At 36.6% G+C, this 17499-nt stretch overlaps 1 protein-coding gene across 3 annotated transcripts; it reads right to left on the bottom strand.

The window, feature by feature from the left end:
• Positions 1-1414: 1414 nt before the first annotated feature.
• On the bottom strand, positions 1415-16082 carry LOC105058242 (uncharacterized). 3 transcript variants are annotated; one of them, XM_010941133.4, is made up of 11 exons: positions 15660-16082; positions 13247-13544; positions 12786-12952; positions 10182-12707; positions 9929-10074; positions 9431-9567; positions 7954-9304; positions 7700-7748; positions 7361-7608; positions 5870-5977; positions 1415-1989 (listed from the first exon to the last, which is right to left on the bottom strand). In XM_010941133.4, exons 3-11 carry the CDS (start codon positions 12822-12824, stop codon positions 1761-1763), a joined length of 4833 nt encoding a protein of 1610 aa, XP_010939435.1. In that variant the 5' UTR covers positions 12825-12952; positions 13247-13544; positions 15660-16082; the 3' UTR covers positions 1415-1760. The 3 variants fall into 3 exon arrangements, with proteins under 3 accessions (XP_010939435.1, XP_019710040.1, XP_010939426.1); XM_019854481.3 differs by having other exon boundaries at positions 10182-12704; XM_010941124.4 differs by having other exon boundaries at positions 10182-12952.
• Between the last annotated feature and the right edge of the window lie 1417 nt (positions 16083-17499).

Here is a 17499-nt window from a genome sequence, read left to right as displayed (position 1 = left end):
ACAAAAGCATTCTGCTAAAAGGATAACTATCAAAAAAAATATCAACCATGATGGGACAGCAAAGATCTAACTCTTTTCACACATGGCTAAGAAAACTGACAGCTAAAGACAGCTTGTGGTCGAAAGGCGATGGGACGCTGTCAGTTTTACCTGCCCAATGTCCTTTTTTTTTTTTTTTTTTTTGATACAAGAATCCAAAAAAAGACTTTAAACTGACGCCCCCTCTTGTCATTTATAGTCATCAAGTTTGTGACATACAAAAGTGGATAACCTGTCGGCGTTGAGGCCACTCTTTGGCATGCATGTATTTTTTCTCGATACTTTCTACAGGAGTTCATCAATAAAAAACAAGATTCTGGTGGTCGTTTTTTCTTTTAAAGATAGTAATGGTCGTTGAAAAGCAAAGACAACGGCTACTCCAAAAGGATCATCCATCAAAAATCCAACAGTCCCGATGGAGCCCATTCGCACCGCTTTTATAGCACTATAATTATTTTAAATCTAATAATTTTAAAAAAAATTATAACGATATAAAAAATCTGACTTGAAATACAATATCTTATTCTATTTATTTATATAATCATCGCTTTCCAACGTACATTTAATATCACATTTTATTTTTTTATTTAAAATTTTAAATGATAAAAATATCTTTATATTTTAAAAAAATTATAATATCTATATCTATATTATAAATTTTATATCTAAAAAATTATAATTTTTTCCACTGTATGCCATAATATAACGCAGGATATCATAATATGTATAAAATATCATAATTTTTATAAAAAAATAAAAATATTTTCGTTATTCTAAATTTTCAAACTAGAAAGTAAAACTGCAGACATTAAATACACATTAAAAAATAATTAGACAAAAATATCTCTTTTATATTATGATATCTTGAACCATATTATGACATCCTGCATTCAGAAAATCATAATTTGATGCAAAATGTCATAATATGCACAGGATGTTATAATTTTTTGAACTATAATATGACATCCTGCATATAGTAAGTCATAATATATCACAAAACGTCATAATTTTTTTCAAAGAATGAATATTTTCGTCATATAAAATTTTTAAACAAAAAATGAAACTACAGATATTAAATAAACATAAAAAAAAATGATAACTATATAGACCAATCATATAAAATAGTACACTCCATATCGAATTTTCTATATCATTCACGATGCACAAAGAATTTTTCATAATTTAAACCACCATACAGAATTCCAAAGGCCAATTGCCAACCAACGTACACCAAAAAGTTTAAGTGTTCTTGGAAGAACAAAAAAACAATGCCAAAGAATAATAGAACCATCATATGCACTTTCTTCGATTATATTGCACAAAAACTTTCATTCTAATACAACCGGAAGAAAGCAAAGATCCAGGGAAGGCAGAATTAGATGATCATGAGAAACCTAAGTATCATAGCCATTTCTCATATAAGCAAATAATAAACCCTCACCAATTCAAAAATAACACCGAATAAGCCAAACCTCTTTTTTCATGAATATACAAAAACCTATAACAGGGGCACGATAAACAAAAGACTGCCCACCGCATCAATTTCGGGGGGAAAAAAAAAAATCACCCCTATAATGTTGCATCAGGTTCATGCTATTCAGTGGATGCAACTACTTCCCCACCTTTGTGTTTGCTTGCTCATGGAAAGATATGCATAAAGCACCAGCGAGGATAGATGATAACAGGAGGGTGAAGGTAAAATCAATTGACTATTCAGTAATCTATAGGGAGAAACAAAGCACCCCTTCTGGAAAATTCCCGGACATGGGAAAAGCCGTCACATGTCTCTGGTGAAATGCTCTGCGTGGTGCATTTTCGGAGGTTGACAAGCTCTCGACTCTGTCTGTCTGAGCCCGACCATGGAACTTTGCAAAACAGTTGATAATGGAGCATCTCTCCAAGTCCTGGCATTCCACTCTTAAATCTAATATAGAAGACCTCTTCTCCAATCTGAGACACACAAATTGAACTGATGAAATTCGAGGTGGCAGGAATATAATGAGATATGGAACAAAGTTGGCCTTCGATATATCTATTGCCCATATAAGAATGCCTTTTTTGTATAGTCATAAGCATGTAATTATCAAGAAAATATTCATATGTTCTTTCTCCATAAAAAAGGGTGTACAGCACTCTCTTTGCAGCACCTGTTCAGTGCAAAATAAGAATGACATCAATTTTGGATATTGCATTTTGATTTAAATTCCTTGGTCCTTTGTCAAATGCCTTGCTAACTGCACAACCACCCATTTCCAGCATATCAAACACGAAAGCAAAAACTGTATTAAACTTTAAACACGTCGCTTGAACTAATTCCTCTAACCCTATGTGTTTTCCGTAATACAAAAGACATGAGGTGGTCCGTCCTAACCATCCAAAAAGGTTATCTATTTCTAAAATTGTGAAACCGATAACCATCTACCAAGCTTTGTCCATCCAATTAGGCTTTGATAATGTAGATCCAGCTCCATTCAAGGGCTACAAACCTAGCTTTTGTCTTAAATCTACATGTTTCTCATGCATTCTCCTTCAACCCTTTCTGCAAAAGTCCCCTAATCTTCATTCAAGATGGCCATGATATTCACTTAAAAAAAAGAAGGAAAAGAAAAAAGATGATCACGCCATATCAGTCCGGCATCTATGACATCATAGTCAAATATGTAAGTCATATCTTTCATCAAAAGTTTTATCAGGGACTTCAATATGCATTCACACCAAAATTACATTATTATAAGCCCTTGGATATCTATAACTTTTTGCCGCGGTCTTGATGATTCTCTAAATTTCCATTTCAGCATTCATACAGTTTGTCTCAGAAACAAGCACTTAGTTCACAAATAGCTTACATGATTGAATGATCTGAATAGTAGCAATTGATTCATCTAAGACCTATATACTACCTAGATTCTTCTACATGGCTAGGAGACTATTGTTGAACACATGTTGGCATCCAATTTGCAGAAATTATTGTTGGTTTTCCTTAATTGCTAAGACTATACAACAAAAAAAAAAGTCTTAATCTAAAAAATCATTATCTTCTTTAATTTGTTGGCTACCTCGAAGCCAAAAGATTGAGCACTATATCACAGAAACACAAAACGTTTGCATGAAATACCATACAGACGAATACCTTTACAGATCAATTTGATCTACAGGACGCTTCTTTTTAGTTCCTTTCAAAAATTTTCACTTAAACCATGCAATTATTACATAAGTTATCTGAGCTGTCTCTTGGTCTTTATTATGTTTTCTACAGAACATATCCCAATTATTTTGTTTAGTGGTCTCTTCAACAGATTAAAGAACATATCCTACATTTAACATTATTATGAACTCAATAAGAGTGCGATGCATATGTGTTAGCCATGTCATGGAGTTTCATATTTCAAAATTCTCTTTGAATGTAATATGCATCACTTATTATACATTTTGTAGTTAATTTGAATACACCCTTTATTGCTCTCTTGAAATTCTTCATATCAACATACCACCATTTCTAGTACCTTTCATATTGTTTTGTTCGACATTCTTTTTCCTCCCTTTTCCAGATCATCTTCCCCAAATGACCGACTCCTATCCTTCATATTGCTTAAAAAAGAAAAATCCATTCTATCTTATTTATATGAACCTTGTCTTAATCAGTAAGATGGATCCCTTTCTTAGTATCATCTACCATCTATTTAAATTGCTTTGCATGTACCCTAGTTTCCTTTTACAAACTTCAAAATGCAGACAATAAGAACATTGAGAGGTAGGATACCTTTACAAGAATCATCAAAGCTCTTAACGAGAGAAATCACCTTTTCATCTTGCAAATATCCTACAAGCGCCCTCTCGCAAGGTTTCCAAGTAAGAGCTCATAGTCTTATTTCTTTACCATACCCAATATACTTACTTGGTGGCCTACAGCAATGCACCTAATTAGCCATGCCCTTGATATAAGCCTGTATATATACCCAGCAATGTGCTCTTAGAAATCTTCAGATTTGGTCCCATTACCCATACAAAGCATATTGACAGTGAAGCTAAAAAACACCAATTTATCTATGCTATCTTTGAAGAAGTGTATTCTAAACATGTTCTCCCACTCACATGGACTAGACTAATTTATCCCCCCCTATTCCCAGAAAATAGGCGCCTGCTACGAACTTCCACCACTAATGTTAAAAGAAGGAAAATGGAATTCCCTTCCAACAGAACTTTGTTGGAGATTATATTTAAGTAATAAGAACTGAACTAGTCTTAGAACTGAAGAAAATAGACACCAATTTAATTAGAACAGTAGTAGTCTAAGTAATAAGAAACTTCCAGGCCTAATTTTTTTTAAAGGTCACAAATAGAGATTGTATTTAATCTTAACAAAAAATTATCACTTGATGTTTTCTCAATGGTTGTAATTCTTCCTTTCCAAATCACCGACTGTAATGGATTATGAATCATGTTCTGATGCCCCACATACCTAGATCCTTCTCATGTATACCGGACAAAAATACCAAGAAACTTGAGCACCAGCCAATATAGGTCTTCTTAACATCAGTTCGAGTGAATATGCAATGGAAAGAAGATGAACAAGAAATCCAGTTCAATGAACATTATTTCAAAATAAGTAGAAGAAAATAGTGTTCCTTCTTCAGCATACAATTAGATCAAAACCGCCACTCTGATAACTAATACCATCTTATAGAAGTGACCCCAAGCATTTAAACCTTATTATATCATATAATTAGATCAAAACTGCCATGCTGATAACTCATAACATCCTATAAAGTGAATCAATGCACTTAAACCTTATGATATCTTCTAAAGACTTCAAGAGCTATTTTCAGTCTCTGGATGGTAACTTCTATGCTAAATATTTATAAAAGATGTAATATTAAATTCAGGTATCAGAGCCTTGTTAGTCTCCACTTTATTCAACTCTCATTCAGTTAATGTTTGGCAGCTCTGATGGCACCCAGCTATCTTCTCGATGATAGCTATCCTGACGAGTGTACTACCAGTCCTATGTTCTGGTAAAATATGCATGGACCAATATATTTGCATGATTGTATGATCATGCATGTCAAATGTATATATGCGGTCATTTGGAAGATTATGCATTATGTCAATAACATGGATGAGTACGTACACAGATAAAAATAACCATCATGCTTCTGCTTTAAAGTTCAATAATTTGCAAGATCTAATATCAGTGTCAACATTTCCATTCCAATCATATCACGATCACCAAATTATTTGCAAATAATTTTGCAGTACAGTACATATGTGCATCTTTGAGACTGAATTTATCTAACACAACATTCATGCATGCATGCTGCATAGAGGATGCTGATTGAGAATCTGAAGCCTCAGGATGCTAGGGTTTTTCCCATACCATATCCATGTGTTTGGCTCTGGTACAGCATATTGATCAGTCTGTATCACCAACATGGTAGATATTGAGAGCAAAGACAAAAGAAAACCTTTGTGCATGTAGCAGCATTGTCAAATTGGTCAATAAAGTATACTGACAAATTGAGATAAGCCCATTGACCAATTTGATACTCCTGCTAATAGCTTGTATCCACAGGTTGTCAAAAAAGAATGCAAAAGGGCATCAAAGAAATAGTCACTGATTGAATTCCAAGGGTAATTCAGAAAGGTGAAATATGAGGGCAGAGCTCTGTGACTTAGATGGCTGACTTAGATTTATCAGTGTGCTTGAGATCATATATAAATAATGGCATCATATTTGGATTTCTGACTTTAAATATGAAATATCATGGGCAGCACCAACAGCAATAAAAATCAACAGAAGAAAAAAGTTACAACATAAAGCTCACATGCTTACCTCAAGAGGTTGCTTTCAAGTTTCCCTAATCTTCCAATAAAATTCTCCATGACTTCCGATAAAAAGGAATCTCCTGCCTTCTCAGCAGTCTTAAGTTCTTCAGGTCTCCTGAACAAATTTTAACCCCCCCCCCCCAAAAAAAAAAAAAAATCAAATATGTTCATAATGAGAGACATCTAGTTGACCATGCAAGTCCAAGATATGAAGAACCTATGTTAGTAAAAATTAAATAGGATTTTTTGTATGTACACCCTCTTAAACATCTAAATTTGCAAGAATACCCTTTTAAAATTGATATATGCATGTATATCCTCATAAAATATCTTTTTCTGCATATGTACCCATATCATCTAACATCGTTAAAAATTAACGGTTTAAAATTAAAATGACTAAAATATCCTTATAGATAGATGTACAAAAAAAAAAATGATAAGGATATACATGCAAATAGTAATTTTATCAGGATATTCATGCAAATTTGAATGTTTAGAAGGGCATATGCGCAAAAATTCCTAAACATAAATACATCTCTCTCAGTTTGTTAATTCTTTTCTTATTCTGATGGAGAAAAATTAACATGCACAACTAAAATAATAAATATATTTGATTTATTAATTTATATAGATAAAATGATCTTTTTATCAAATGATAGATCAAAATTATTTTATCTAGAAAATAGACAGATCATAAGCATCCATGTTTCCTCTAATGTATAATAATATACTTCAGAAAAAAGTGATTAAACCTGATATTAGATAGATACCTTGTATATTTGCACAGAATGGACATACTTATGGATTTGGACATTATGTAACATTGAGAATTTGTAATCTTACTATATTTTATTTTAAAATTTTTTATCGAAAATATCTTTATGAAGTGTATATGATATATCATGTTGTTATAAGATGGACATAAATGTCCTATATTGACTAAAAATAAAATATAATAATAATATAATATTTTAATATATAAAATATTATATAATATCATCATCATATTGTTATATTATGTAATATGTTACTCTATTGTAGAGTAAGAGGGTCCGGATCTATTTAGATGAAATAGATAAAAATTAAACTAGAATTTTTTGTCAATATATCCTTCTAAACATTCAAATTTGCATGAATACCCTCATGAAATTACTATTTACATATATACCCTTATAAATTTTCTTTTGACACATCTACCATAAGGATATTTTAATCATTTAAATTTTAAACCATTAATTTTTTAACAGCATTAGATGATGTGGGTACATATGCAAAAAAAAAAAAAAAAAAAAAGATGTACATGCAAAATAAGTATTTGTTGAAGGTATACATGCAAATATCAATTTTAAAAAGATATTCACACAAATTTGAATATTTAGGAGGGTATACACATAAAAAACTCAATTAAATTATATAGCATACATATCATATACTTTGAGAATTTTAAAAGCAAGCAGCTTGCTCATTTTGAAACATGTAATGCCAGTGTAAAGCTCACATTTTTCTATCATTCAAAAGCATGTGAGAATCATTTCCCAGACAAGAGATAAGGCTGCATGCATCTCCTAGTGCTAATTTAGCAACAAAGTATGCCAGACTTCCATAAGACGCAGTTGCATCTGCTTTCAGAAACATAGCTGGTACAGAGGGAATGAGTTGTTGCATTAGCTGAGTTGTAAAGACAAGCCTTCTCCGCAATCGGGCAATTGACGGGCCATTTTCAACTATCTCAAATTCTTCTTCAACCTGTACGTATGAGCGGTCAATATACTCTGCTATGAAAATGCCATGGAGCAAGACAAAGAATCACAACATGCAACATTGACAACAAGCAAACCTTCTCAGTCAGCCGATTGGCAGCCTGAGCCCAATCTAACTCTGCCATGCTGTAAAAAAATATGAAAGAATTCAATTATTAACTAGAAAAGATAGAGAGAAAATAACATGCATCCGGTTATGCTTGTGGTGATGACATGCAAACACAAGGACCATGTCCCCACATAAGCATGTATACATAGCCACAATGAGCCCAATATATATATATATTTTAACGCAAATCATCAAGCAAATTGTTGTTTTTATGAATACTACCTGATAGTTTGCAGCCTTCCAGAACCCTGTATCACCTCTTTGTGCCAAGGTGACAGCTCTGATGTTGCACTTTTACGCTTCTTTGGCATTAGAATCATATTGTTATCAATGGCATCCAGAGGCAGACAATGAGAAGGTGAACCCTCACTAGCAGCAATGGCGGTAGATGATGTATTCTGCTGGAGGTTACCAACCTGACTGACATCAGTTCTTTGCTCCACGACAGTACCATTATGCATGCTTTCAGAAACTTTTGCAGAGAAGCAGGTAACACCTTTTGCAGTCCTCTGGGAATTACCAAGACCATCATACATTGCCAGAATTTGACCATTTTTATAGGTTCCATACTGCCCAAACCAGGAAGGAGCCATTTGAGGACTAATCTGTGGCCGTTCATTCCCTCCCACAGACATTGACTTGGAATTTTTACTCTGAGAATGTGCATGATTCTGAATATCATGCTGTCCTGAAGCAAGTAGATCTTGAGAAGGTACATCTCTAGCAGTGACCTGAGAACATGTGCTTGCGCTTTTGTCTTCTTTTGAAGAAAAGCTTAGCATTTTGACATCAGAAGCAAATGAACCATGCTGGAAGCTTGCATCCAGTTCATCCAAAACTGGTTTCTGTCCAAAAATAAACTTCTGACCTATCCCCTCCATCTGGAAAGCATTACAACACAAATCTGCCCCTTTGAGCCTCTTTCCAACCCGTTTACTAGGATCAGACTCTGTACCCTTCACAGCCTGTTGAAGCAGGGAACAGTTTTGTGTATGAGCATCTAGAAATTTTAGAGTTTGTCCAGAGGCACCCTTATCATGATTTAAAGAGGCAAAATCCGAGTCCTGTCTATGTTTTACTCTATTGAGACCTTGATGATGTAGATGCACCAATGATGGAATGGAGATGGCAGAATTTCCATCAGAAATATGTTTTGGCACTGGTTCTTGCCCTTGGGATGCACTGCCTTTCTTAGCAGCAATATCCACCTTATCAGGAGGCTTTTGTTGAGAGGAATCAGTTTTAATGGAATGTTTTCCTCCATAAATGAATTCTTGCGAATCAATAGAAGATGTACCAAACTCATATGAAGCACTTTCCCCTCTCCTATTGCTGTCACCGACAGTAATCTGCATGGTACAAGAATTTGTGACCCTCATGCTAGGCAATGGGCTTGTAGACTGATTTATAATGGGCAAGGCCTTTTGAGGCTCGGCTCCAGATAGGCATTGTTGAGATGACACACTTGCTCGTACATTATGTAGCATCGTTGAAAAGCCACCATGTTGAGAAAAGCCTGCTGTAGCAGAATGCTGGTCGACCGACTTTGTTTCCATGAGAGAGAGTTGTTGGCCTGAATTTATTATATGAATATTTGCATTTATCAGCTGAGAATGCCCTGAATCTAGTGAACAAACCTATGAAGAAATGGGTGCACAAGTATCAGCAAAGAGTGCAACTCTGAAAGAGGAAACTCTACCTAGATGAGAAGAACCATCAGAAGCAGCTGAGCCAAGGATCTCAGGTGGTGCACCATGTTTAGAATTACTGAAGTATGTGACAGTGTTTCTTTCCCTTGATTGGTCCACCTTGTGAAGAAAGTTGAGCATATTTTGACTACAATGGAACATATTTATTTGTGTTAGAACTTAGAACAAGGCATATATAGGAAAGCTATCACCCTGCCAAACATTATATCTGAAAGTAGCAAGATGGTAAAAAGAAAAACGAGGGATCAAAAGAAGAAATATGAATTTTTATCCAGAAAGCTATTACACAATTTCATAACAAGACTTTGATGCACTGGTTGATTTCTCATGAGTTGCAAGCTCATGAAATAGCTAATGTAAGGTTCTATTCTACAAGGCCGTAATGTTACTGCAGAAAGATCATCATGGAGGGACATTAAGAATTAATATTCAGGTGCTTATAAAAATAATATAAAGTACAGCAGCAAATACTAAAAGTGATTACTAACCTTGCCTGACCATCACTTATATTCTGAGAAAAGCAAGCAGCTGATACATCAAAGGGAGACATAGCAGAGTGATGACCAGGAATGGAGCCTGGGTATTGTATTCCCTCCATTCCTTTTGCACTCATTTGCATATCAATTAAGTGCCCCTATAAACGGACAAAAAAATACATGAATAGTTCCAGCCAATTAAAAGGGCAGAGAGAGAGAGAGAGAGAGAGAGCAAAACTCATTTTACAATAAGTTCACCATTTACCTTTCTGATATGAACAGCATCATATCCGATGACATGTCCAGCTTGCTCCTGATTCTTCAAACCTTGAACCACCAAGTGGGAAGAGCCCTGAGAATATGATCTCTGAATTTGGGAAGCAGTTTCCATATTCATCTCCAAATTCTCCATTGGGTGATACTGAAACCTACAAGGCCCCAAAGTTTTCCGACTAGATTGACCAGATGAATTTTGGCCATTGGTCACTAAAGAATGATGTTCATTTCCAGCTAACAATGAATCTGCTCGTGCACCACCTCCTGGATCAGTATGTTGCATGGGATGTGATTGACTGAAAACATATCCTTCATTAACCTCTCTTGGGAGGCTATTTTCTTGTTTATGGTTATACATTTCAGCTGATCCTTGGTCAGTGCTATTTAAGGACGAGTCCCAAGCATGTTGACCGCTGCTTAACTCATTCTGGTTCTTTGTAAAATTTTCATATCCTTCATATTTCACAGAAGAATCAACAGCAACTTGTTTTCCATAATAAACCCTATGCCTGTTAGCAACCTGTTGATTTATTTCCCGATTAAATTTCAAGGTCCTTGAAGTTGTAATAGCAGCATGGTCACCCATACAGGCATCAGCACTGCTCATTCTAGGACTGGTTATATCAGATCTAACTGGCTGCAGCCCACCAGAAAAGTTAGGGAAGGATACAGTACTGTTCTCACAATTCTCATCCACATGCAAGATTCCATTGGTCTCGTATCTTTGGGCATCTTGATTGGTCGCATCATTATCATGGACTTTTAATATATCAGGAGTCAGGGACCCATTAACATTCCATCCATCTGGCTTGTTACTATGCTGGCTATTTACATTATGCAAGGGCATCTTCTGTTGATGAGCCAAAACCTGCATGTTCTGCAAGTTCAACTCCATGCCTGCAGATTGTGCAGAGTTTACTGACTGTTCATACATCTGTCCTTCCCAAACACCATTAGAAACATTATCCAAATGTGTTTGCACTTGAAAATTGGCCCCTACAAATTGCTTTTTCTGGTGACTCTGATCTAGATGCTCGTTGCTGGCTTCCATTGATGGTTGTTGAATGGACTCATGGGAAGCATCAGCTGATACACTCTCATTCAGTTCATATGCAAGTTTAATAGGGTGCTCAAAACCAGGGATTGTATGACAATTTGAGCTGGCATCAGCATCATTAAACAAAGGAAAAGGTCTAGAAGTCATAGATGATGCACTCTGTAGATTGTTATCATCCCACATCATTTGGTGTTTCCCATTATCACTTAATACAGCAGATTTGTTCCCATTCGATAGTTCTGTTTTCTGGAAACTCAGGCCACTCCACTCTTCATGTAGTCCAGTGTCGCTGCTGGAAGCTTCCAGAGCCTCCTGCATAAGAGCACTCCAGCTTCCATTTTGAATAGAAGGAAATGCATGAAAATGGTCATTACTTTCCGAAGGATTGCCATGCAACAAACCTGTTGAGTTTGTGATACTACTTCCAACAGAAGCGGCCCAACTGCCATCATCTTCTGTACCGAACAGGAGTTTCTCTTCTTTCCGATCGAGACTAGTTCCAATATGAAAAGGCTTTACCTGCATCACTGCCTTTTCCGGTAAGTTCACTGACCAATCATTTTCTTCTGGCCCACAATGAAAATCTTGGGCCTGCAAACTACATGAGAAGTTATCTGCTTGATGATAGCTACCTGATGTGGCGCCACCATTCGGGCCTTGCACTGGAGCAACCGCAAATGAAACCTTCCCTTGAAAGCCCTGCTTAACCACCAAAAACCTGTCCTGTAAGCAGCCCTGCTTTGGAACCATAAAATGATCACTTTGAAAGCTAGTTAATGCAGATGACAGCATTGATGGCTTCTCTGCCAGGTTCCCACCTGCAGTGGTCATTGCATCAGTGCCATCATGAGACATTCCTTGGAACTGGGAGAAATAAATCAAAGAGTCTCTACAGTGGGAAACAGGAGTCCCATTCAAAGATTGATCAAGTTGTGGAGCAAACCCCAAAGGTCGCATTAATTGGCTTTGGTCATGTGAAAATGTAAGCCCATTTGAAATTCCATGCATGAGAGACTCACTTTGTGGAGCCATGTTCATACCCCCAGCAAGAAGCATACGAGAGCTACTTGGAGTCTTCAATTCCCCTTCCATGTGCCCATCTGACCACATGTAATTAGATGCCTCACTAACGGGCATGCCATTTAGCACACCTGGAAACCGATTGACAAGTGCCTGTCTTGCAACTCCAGATGGCTGAGTATGTAAGTTCTGTGGCCCTCCCCCCTGGTCCAATTGCTGGAGTTGCTGCTGCCTTTGAATCTCTTGTAGCTGTTTGTATATCAAGTGTTGTTGCCATAACTGCATATCTTTAAACCCTTGCTGCTGCCTAGAGAAACAAGGTGATCGTCCTGGGTGTTGGCTCATTATGAGCTGTTGCTGACCACCAAGAAAGACAAAATTCATAGATACTTTAACCACATGTGACCTCTTGGAACCATATTCAGGAGCCTTTCCCTGCTGCAGTTTTAAAGTCAGTAAGCATGTCATCATTAAACTATGACTATCAGAAATTGTTCCATCCCTTCGAACACTCACTTGAATGGAACTTGTGGGAAGACCATTAGAACCATGCATAAAACCATTCAAGTTGAATTAGTGGCTTCTAGACTGGTTCTTAGCACATTCTAGGTTCAGGGTTGACTGGGTCAAATTTGTGCCAAAAGAAACTTCTGAAGACTGCCTAATATTTCCTTGCTCAGACTCTGCCAAAAACAAACCAATGGCAGAAAGTTATACATGAAACCACAAAAAGAAGCATCCTGTTTGTTCAATCAAATCCATGAGACAATATCAAAATAATTTGATTTCCCTCTTTCACTTTGCAAGTCAGTCCACCAAAATTACAGAGGACGATATACAAAAAAAAAAAAAAAAAAAAAGAAAAACAGATGACCAAATTAACAACTTGACTGCAAATTTAGCAAGCTTTTGGGGATAACAGGGTGCCTAATGCAGGTTACAGAGGGGGAAATTCACTGGATAAAATAAGTTCATACCTGAAGAACAAGATATGTAATTCTTTGAATCAGGATTATGAAGAACTCCATTCTGCCTCTGAGTACCAACCCACAAAATGTTGTTTAAAACTGGCCAACTTTCACCTTGCACTTGAGATGGAAGAATTTGGGAGAAGCTGTCTTGCTCAAAAAGTTATGGATCCTCACCAACTTCATTCCCAGGCATTGACGAGGTGACTTGAAGTAACCAGGGCTAGTGCTTGGGTATTTCCGAGGAACAGTAAGGGCAATCAACCCAGATGGAAAGAAAGAGGCAAACTTCAATAGCCTCTGAGAACTGGAGAGCAGAAAAAAGATGGTCAATAAAAAAGATGGGCAACTAAATAATTCAAACCCCCTCAAAACATGTGATGTGACTATTCATGGCAGTTTAAGTTGTGCTACCACTACACTTCTCTCACTAATCAGGACTGCAGAATAACAACTTCTCTGATACAATGTAAAGGGAACAACCAGAAAAGAGTGCACAGTCCAATAAAAGTAGCTGTACATCTTTTAACAAGTTTCTACAACATTGAACAGTCTATGATGATCTTATAATCCATTAATCTGTAGCTTCTTGTTTGAAAGCTGATTTTCCCTCAATCATAACTTCCCAAAACAAGCTTACTACCTCACCTCATAAATTCAAAATATTGGCATCAAAAAATATGCTATATTTTGGGGAAGGAAGCATAAAATAGAACAAAATTAAGAAAAGCATGGAAGTAGGTCTAAAAAGAGCATGAGAGTTAAAAATAATGAGGCTATCAAAAACTGGTTCCATTCTCGAAATTTTCCATCAAGAACTCATGCTAGGCCTGCATGCAAAAACATCCACTCAGACAACATTAATATAAACAGAAAAGATTGTCAAATAAAAAGAAAATGTTCTGCACTTAGAAATATTTATATCCTTACACTAAGAACTTCCATTCCTTTGGTTCAAATTGCAAGCCATAGACAATTATGGCCTATGGCCTAGAAGAACAAAAAGGATTAAAGCTCTTATCACGAAAGGCATGCAAGTCAAGTGAGAGAGAGAAAGGAAGGGGGAGGGGGGATTGAAAGCAATTGGCTTACAAAGACAAACATAAAGCATACAACACAATGTGGCCTGATTCAACCATCACCTTTCGAATTCCCAATTAAACTCTACTTGATGACAGAATTAGACTTGGAATATGAGTCTGATATATGAAAGGAAGTTTGATAACTTGGCTTATAAGAAAAATGAACTACAGAAAATATTTGTGTAACATATGGCAAACAATTTTGATGACAACTTGCTCAAAAGGGATGACAGTTCTGATTGATCAGGTGGTGATATGACACGGGAACAATGGCATATCAGGGAAAGGTCGATGGAACACTTTCTTTGTAACATAAACTCTTCAAAACATGTGATAGTACTCACTGATGGGTGGTCCATGGGATATTTAGACACTTTCTGTGTAACATAAACTCTTCAAAACATGTGATAGTACTCACTGATGGATGGTCCATGGGATATTTAGACGGATCCTTTTAAAACAAAAAAGTAAGTGACATGAACCAGTGCATTTTTAACGTTGTTTGCATTATCAAAGCCAAATGGAAGTGATATGTAAAAGCAGGTGATGGAAACCATAGATCTGAACCTTTTATGATAGAAAGCAAAGGTAATCACCATCAAACAAGAAGCCTATAATATCTCACTAAGACAGCTTGGTTGCAGGTGAACCACCTCTGATATTTGTTAGACAGCATCAAATTATTTGTTCTCTAATCCATCAGGGAGTGGGACTGAAATGCAGCATTGCAGGATGCAGGAAAGTTGAGGCATTCATCATAAATTTATAACCGAAGAGTAAGAGAATTCAGTGGATAAACTGAGAAAGATGAAGCTTGAAATCATGAAAACAGGAGATCATGTCCAATAGATAATGCTCCAGCAAAGAAACCATGTACCACATCTTTAACTGTTAACAGGCACGTTCTTCAACCATACTAACTGATTTCACAAACAGTAACAATACTTCACCCCAAAAAGAATCATGCTCCACTGGAACAAATTACGGTCCCATGTTAAAAAACTATGAACTATCGCACATCCGGGAGGATCGAAAGAAGATGCAATACATGGTAAATAAATTCGAAATTTTAGGGGTGCAATACATCCATACATCAGAAAATCTCGCTCTAAAAGAAGCAGCAACTACCAATTCAGTTCAAGATACATGAACTAAAAAGAAATATCGATTCTCATAAACTGGAAAGCTTGAGAAAGCACCCGAGCATCAAAGAAACGAGAAGTGAGCTTTTCTTCAACAACTAACAATTTCCACACAGCACGCACGCAAAAAACAAGAAGCACCCAAACCCTAAAACTGCACCTCCCCACCTAACCCACTGCCCCGTCCAGAAACCATACCTTGCCACTGAACCAACTCCGAAATGCCAGAATGAACACACAGCCGGTGCTTCCTTGGCGTAATTCACACAAAAACAACAGCAAGCCAAGGAATTCCCAATCACCACAGACGAGTAGTGCCACGGAGCGAAGCAAATCGAAACCCGACACCAATCCAGCGAACAAAAAACCAGAACTTTAGATAAGAATCGCCCCGATACGGGGACTGCCGATCCAGCGTGGGAGATGGAGGAGTTTCAGCTAGCTTACTCAGACTGCCGACAGGTTCCGCGAGTGGAGACACAGATTCCCCTTGAAATAGGGTTACAGTTTAAATCTCTCGATTCCAAGCTAGGATTAGGGTTGGGAGTGGAAGAAGGAGGCAATGGAGACCCCTTGAGCTCTTCCCCTCTCGGCGAGAAGGGGGGCTTCGGACCAAAGATAAAAAGTGATCGAATATTTCAACGAAGTCGGGGGTAGACGAGGAACCCGGTTCGTATCCGAACCGGGCAGGCTCGGACCCCCACCGTGGGGCTTAGTTTTCCGATAGCCCAGGTGACAGGGTAATCAGAACCGTCCCTTTGGTGGGTACCACGTTGACAGCGGCTCATCACTGTCCGATATGCGCGCGGGAAAGGTTTCGGAGCGCCGCCGGCCTCTTGTGGCGAAGACGGAGTTTGTGACGGACGTTATGTTGGGGAGGTTGGGCCGTGTGCGGTTCGGTTCTCTTTTTGACTTCTTAAAGTAAATGTAATAATAGAGCCGTGATAAAAGGTATAACCGGCTTGTGGACCGGCAAGCTGGCAGTTAGTTATATATATATATAATATATATATATATATCAGATACCGATTGATGATTAAGTGAGCACCAGTGGATGGATATAATTAAGTACGGATATTGATGATTGGATCTGGACTGCTTTGATTTAGTTTTTTCTCAGGGTAAACTATTTTACCAAAAAAACATACAGTACACTAGCTATCCTAATAAATGTTAACCGTTGGAACTAGACCGGCTCTCTTCGGTTTTCATCATCATGTCCAACTAATTATGAGTTCATTGTTGGTAAGGTAATTATGTGTTCGTTAATGGATGTAGTCATTGTAAACTAGCTTCCAGGGATTATTTAATGTGTTCTTTTAAATTGTAAACGAGCTTCCAGATTATTTAATGTCTTCTTTTAAACCTTTGTAACGAGAGCTTCATATTTTTTCCTACATATTTTGTTAGAAAACTCTAAATTCACATAAACATTCATGAAATTTTGTAAAAATGAAAACATGCCATGACCTTTTTTAGCTAGATCTATATAAATATTTTATCAAAAAAAAATTATTTTTGCTATGAATATACATCTTAAATTTATATTCATGCATGTAAGCTAAGCTAAGAGAGTATAATAAGATTAAATCAAGACTGAATCCTTTTCAATCCATTCGTAAACCAAGGAGAGTTGGTTGTCTAGTTAGATATTTGGCCTTCACCACTTGAGGTGCAAATCAGGGAGGAATTCTAAATTAAATCTGAAAGGATCATTAAATAACCTGCATATATATCTTAAATTTAGACTTGAGGCATTAAAATTTGATTAGATCATGGATAAGTGTTATTGGGAGAGATTGGTTACATATTGAAAGAAAGGTTATTGTGCTCCCAACATATCATACCTATTGTCAAAAAAAAAGTTTGTGCCATTGTTTGCACCTTGGTCCTAGAAGTACAACAATGAATAGCTTATTTTTATTAAGAAAAATGAAACAAAAAAAAAATGCCGAAAGAACTATTTTATGGGACAGTGATATGTATTTTTTTAAAAAAAATTGGCATAGATGTGCTTAAAATCACATCAGCACATCAT

The sequence above is a fragment of the Elaeis guineensis genome, chromosome 2 (assembly GCF_000442705.2).
Source record: "Elaeis guineensis isolate ETL-2024a chromosome 2, EG11, whole genome shotgun sequence".
Classification (NCBI taxonomy): Eukaryota; Viridiplantae; Streptophyta; class Magnoliopsida; order Arecales; family Arecaceae; genus Elaeis; species Elaeis guineensis.
This window is presented reverse-complemented; position numbering and strand designations above follow the sequence as displayed.

Excerpts from the sequence above, each read along its gene's own strand:
- LOC105058242 (XM_010941124.4), bottom strand. The coding sequence starts at position 12,824 with ATGCATGGTTCTAATGGTCTTCCCACAAGTTCCATTCAAGTGAGTGTT. Across the intron at positions 9,568-9,928 it reads ATAAGTGATGGTCAGGCAAG|TCAAAATATGCTCAACTTTC; the intron begins GTTAGTAATCAC and ends GTTCCATTGTAG. Across the intron at positions 9,305-9,430 it reads TGATGGTTCTTCTCATCTAG|GCCAACAACTCTCTCTCATG; the intron begins GTAGAGTTTCCT and ends TAATAAATTCAG.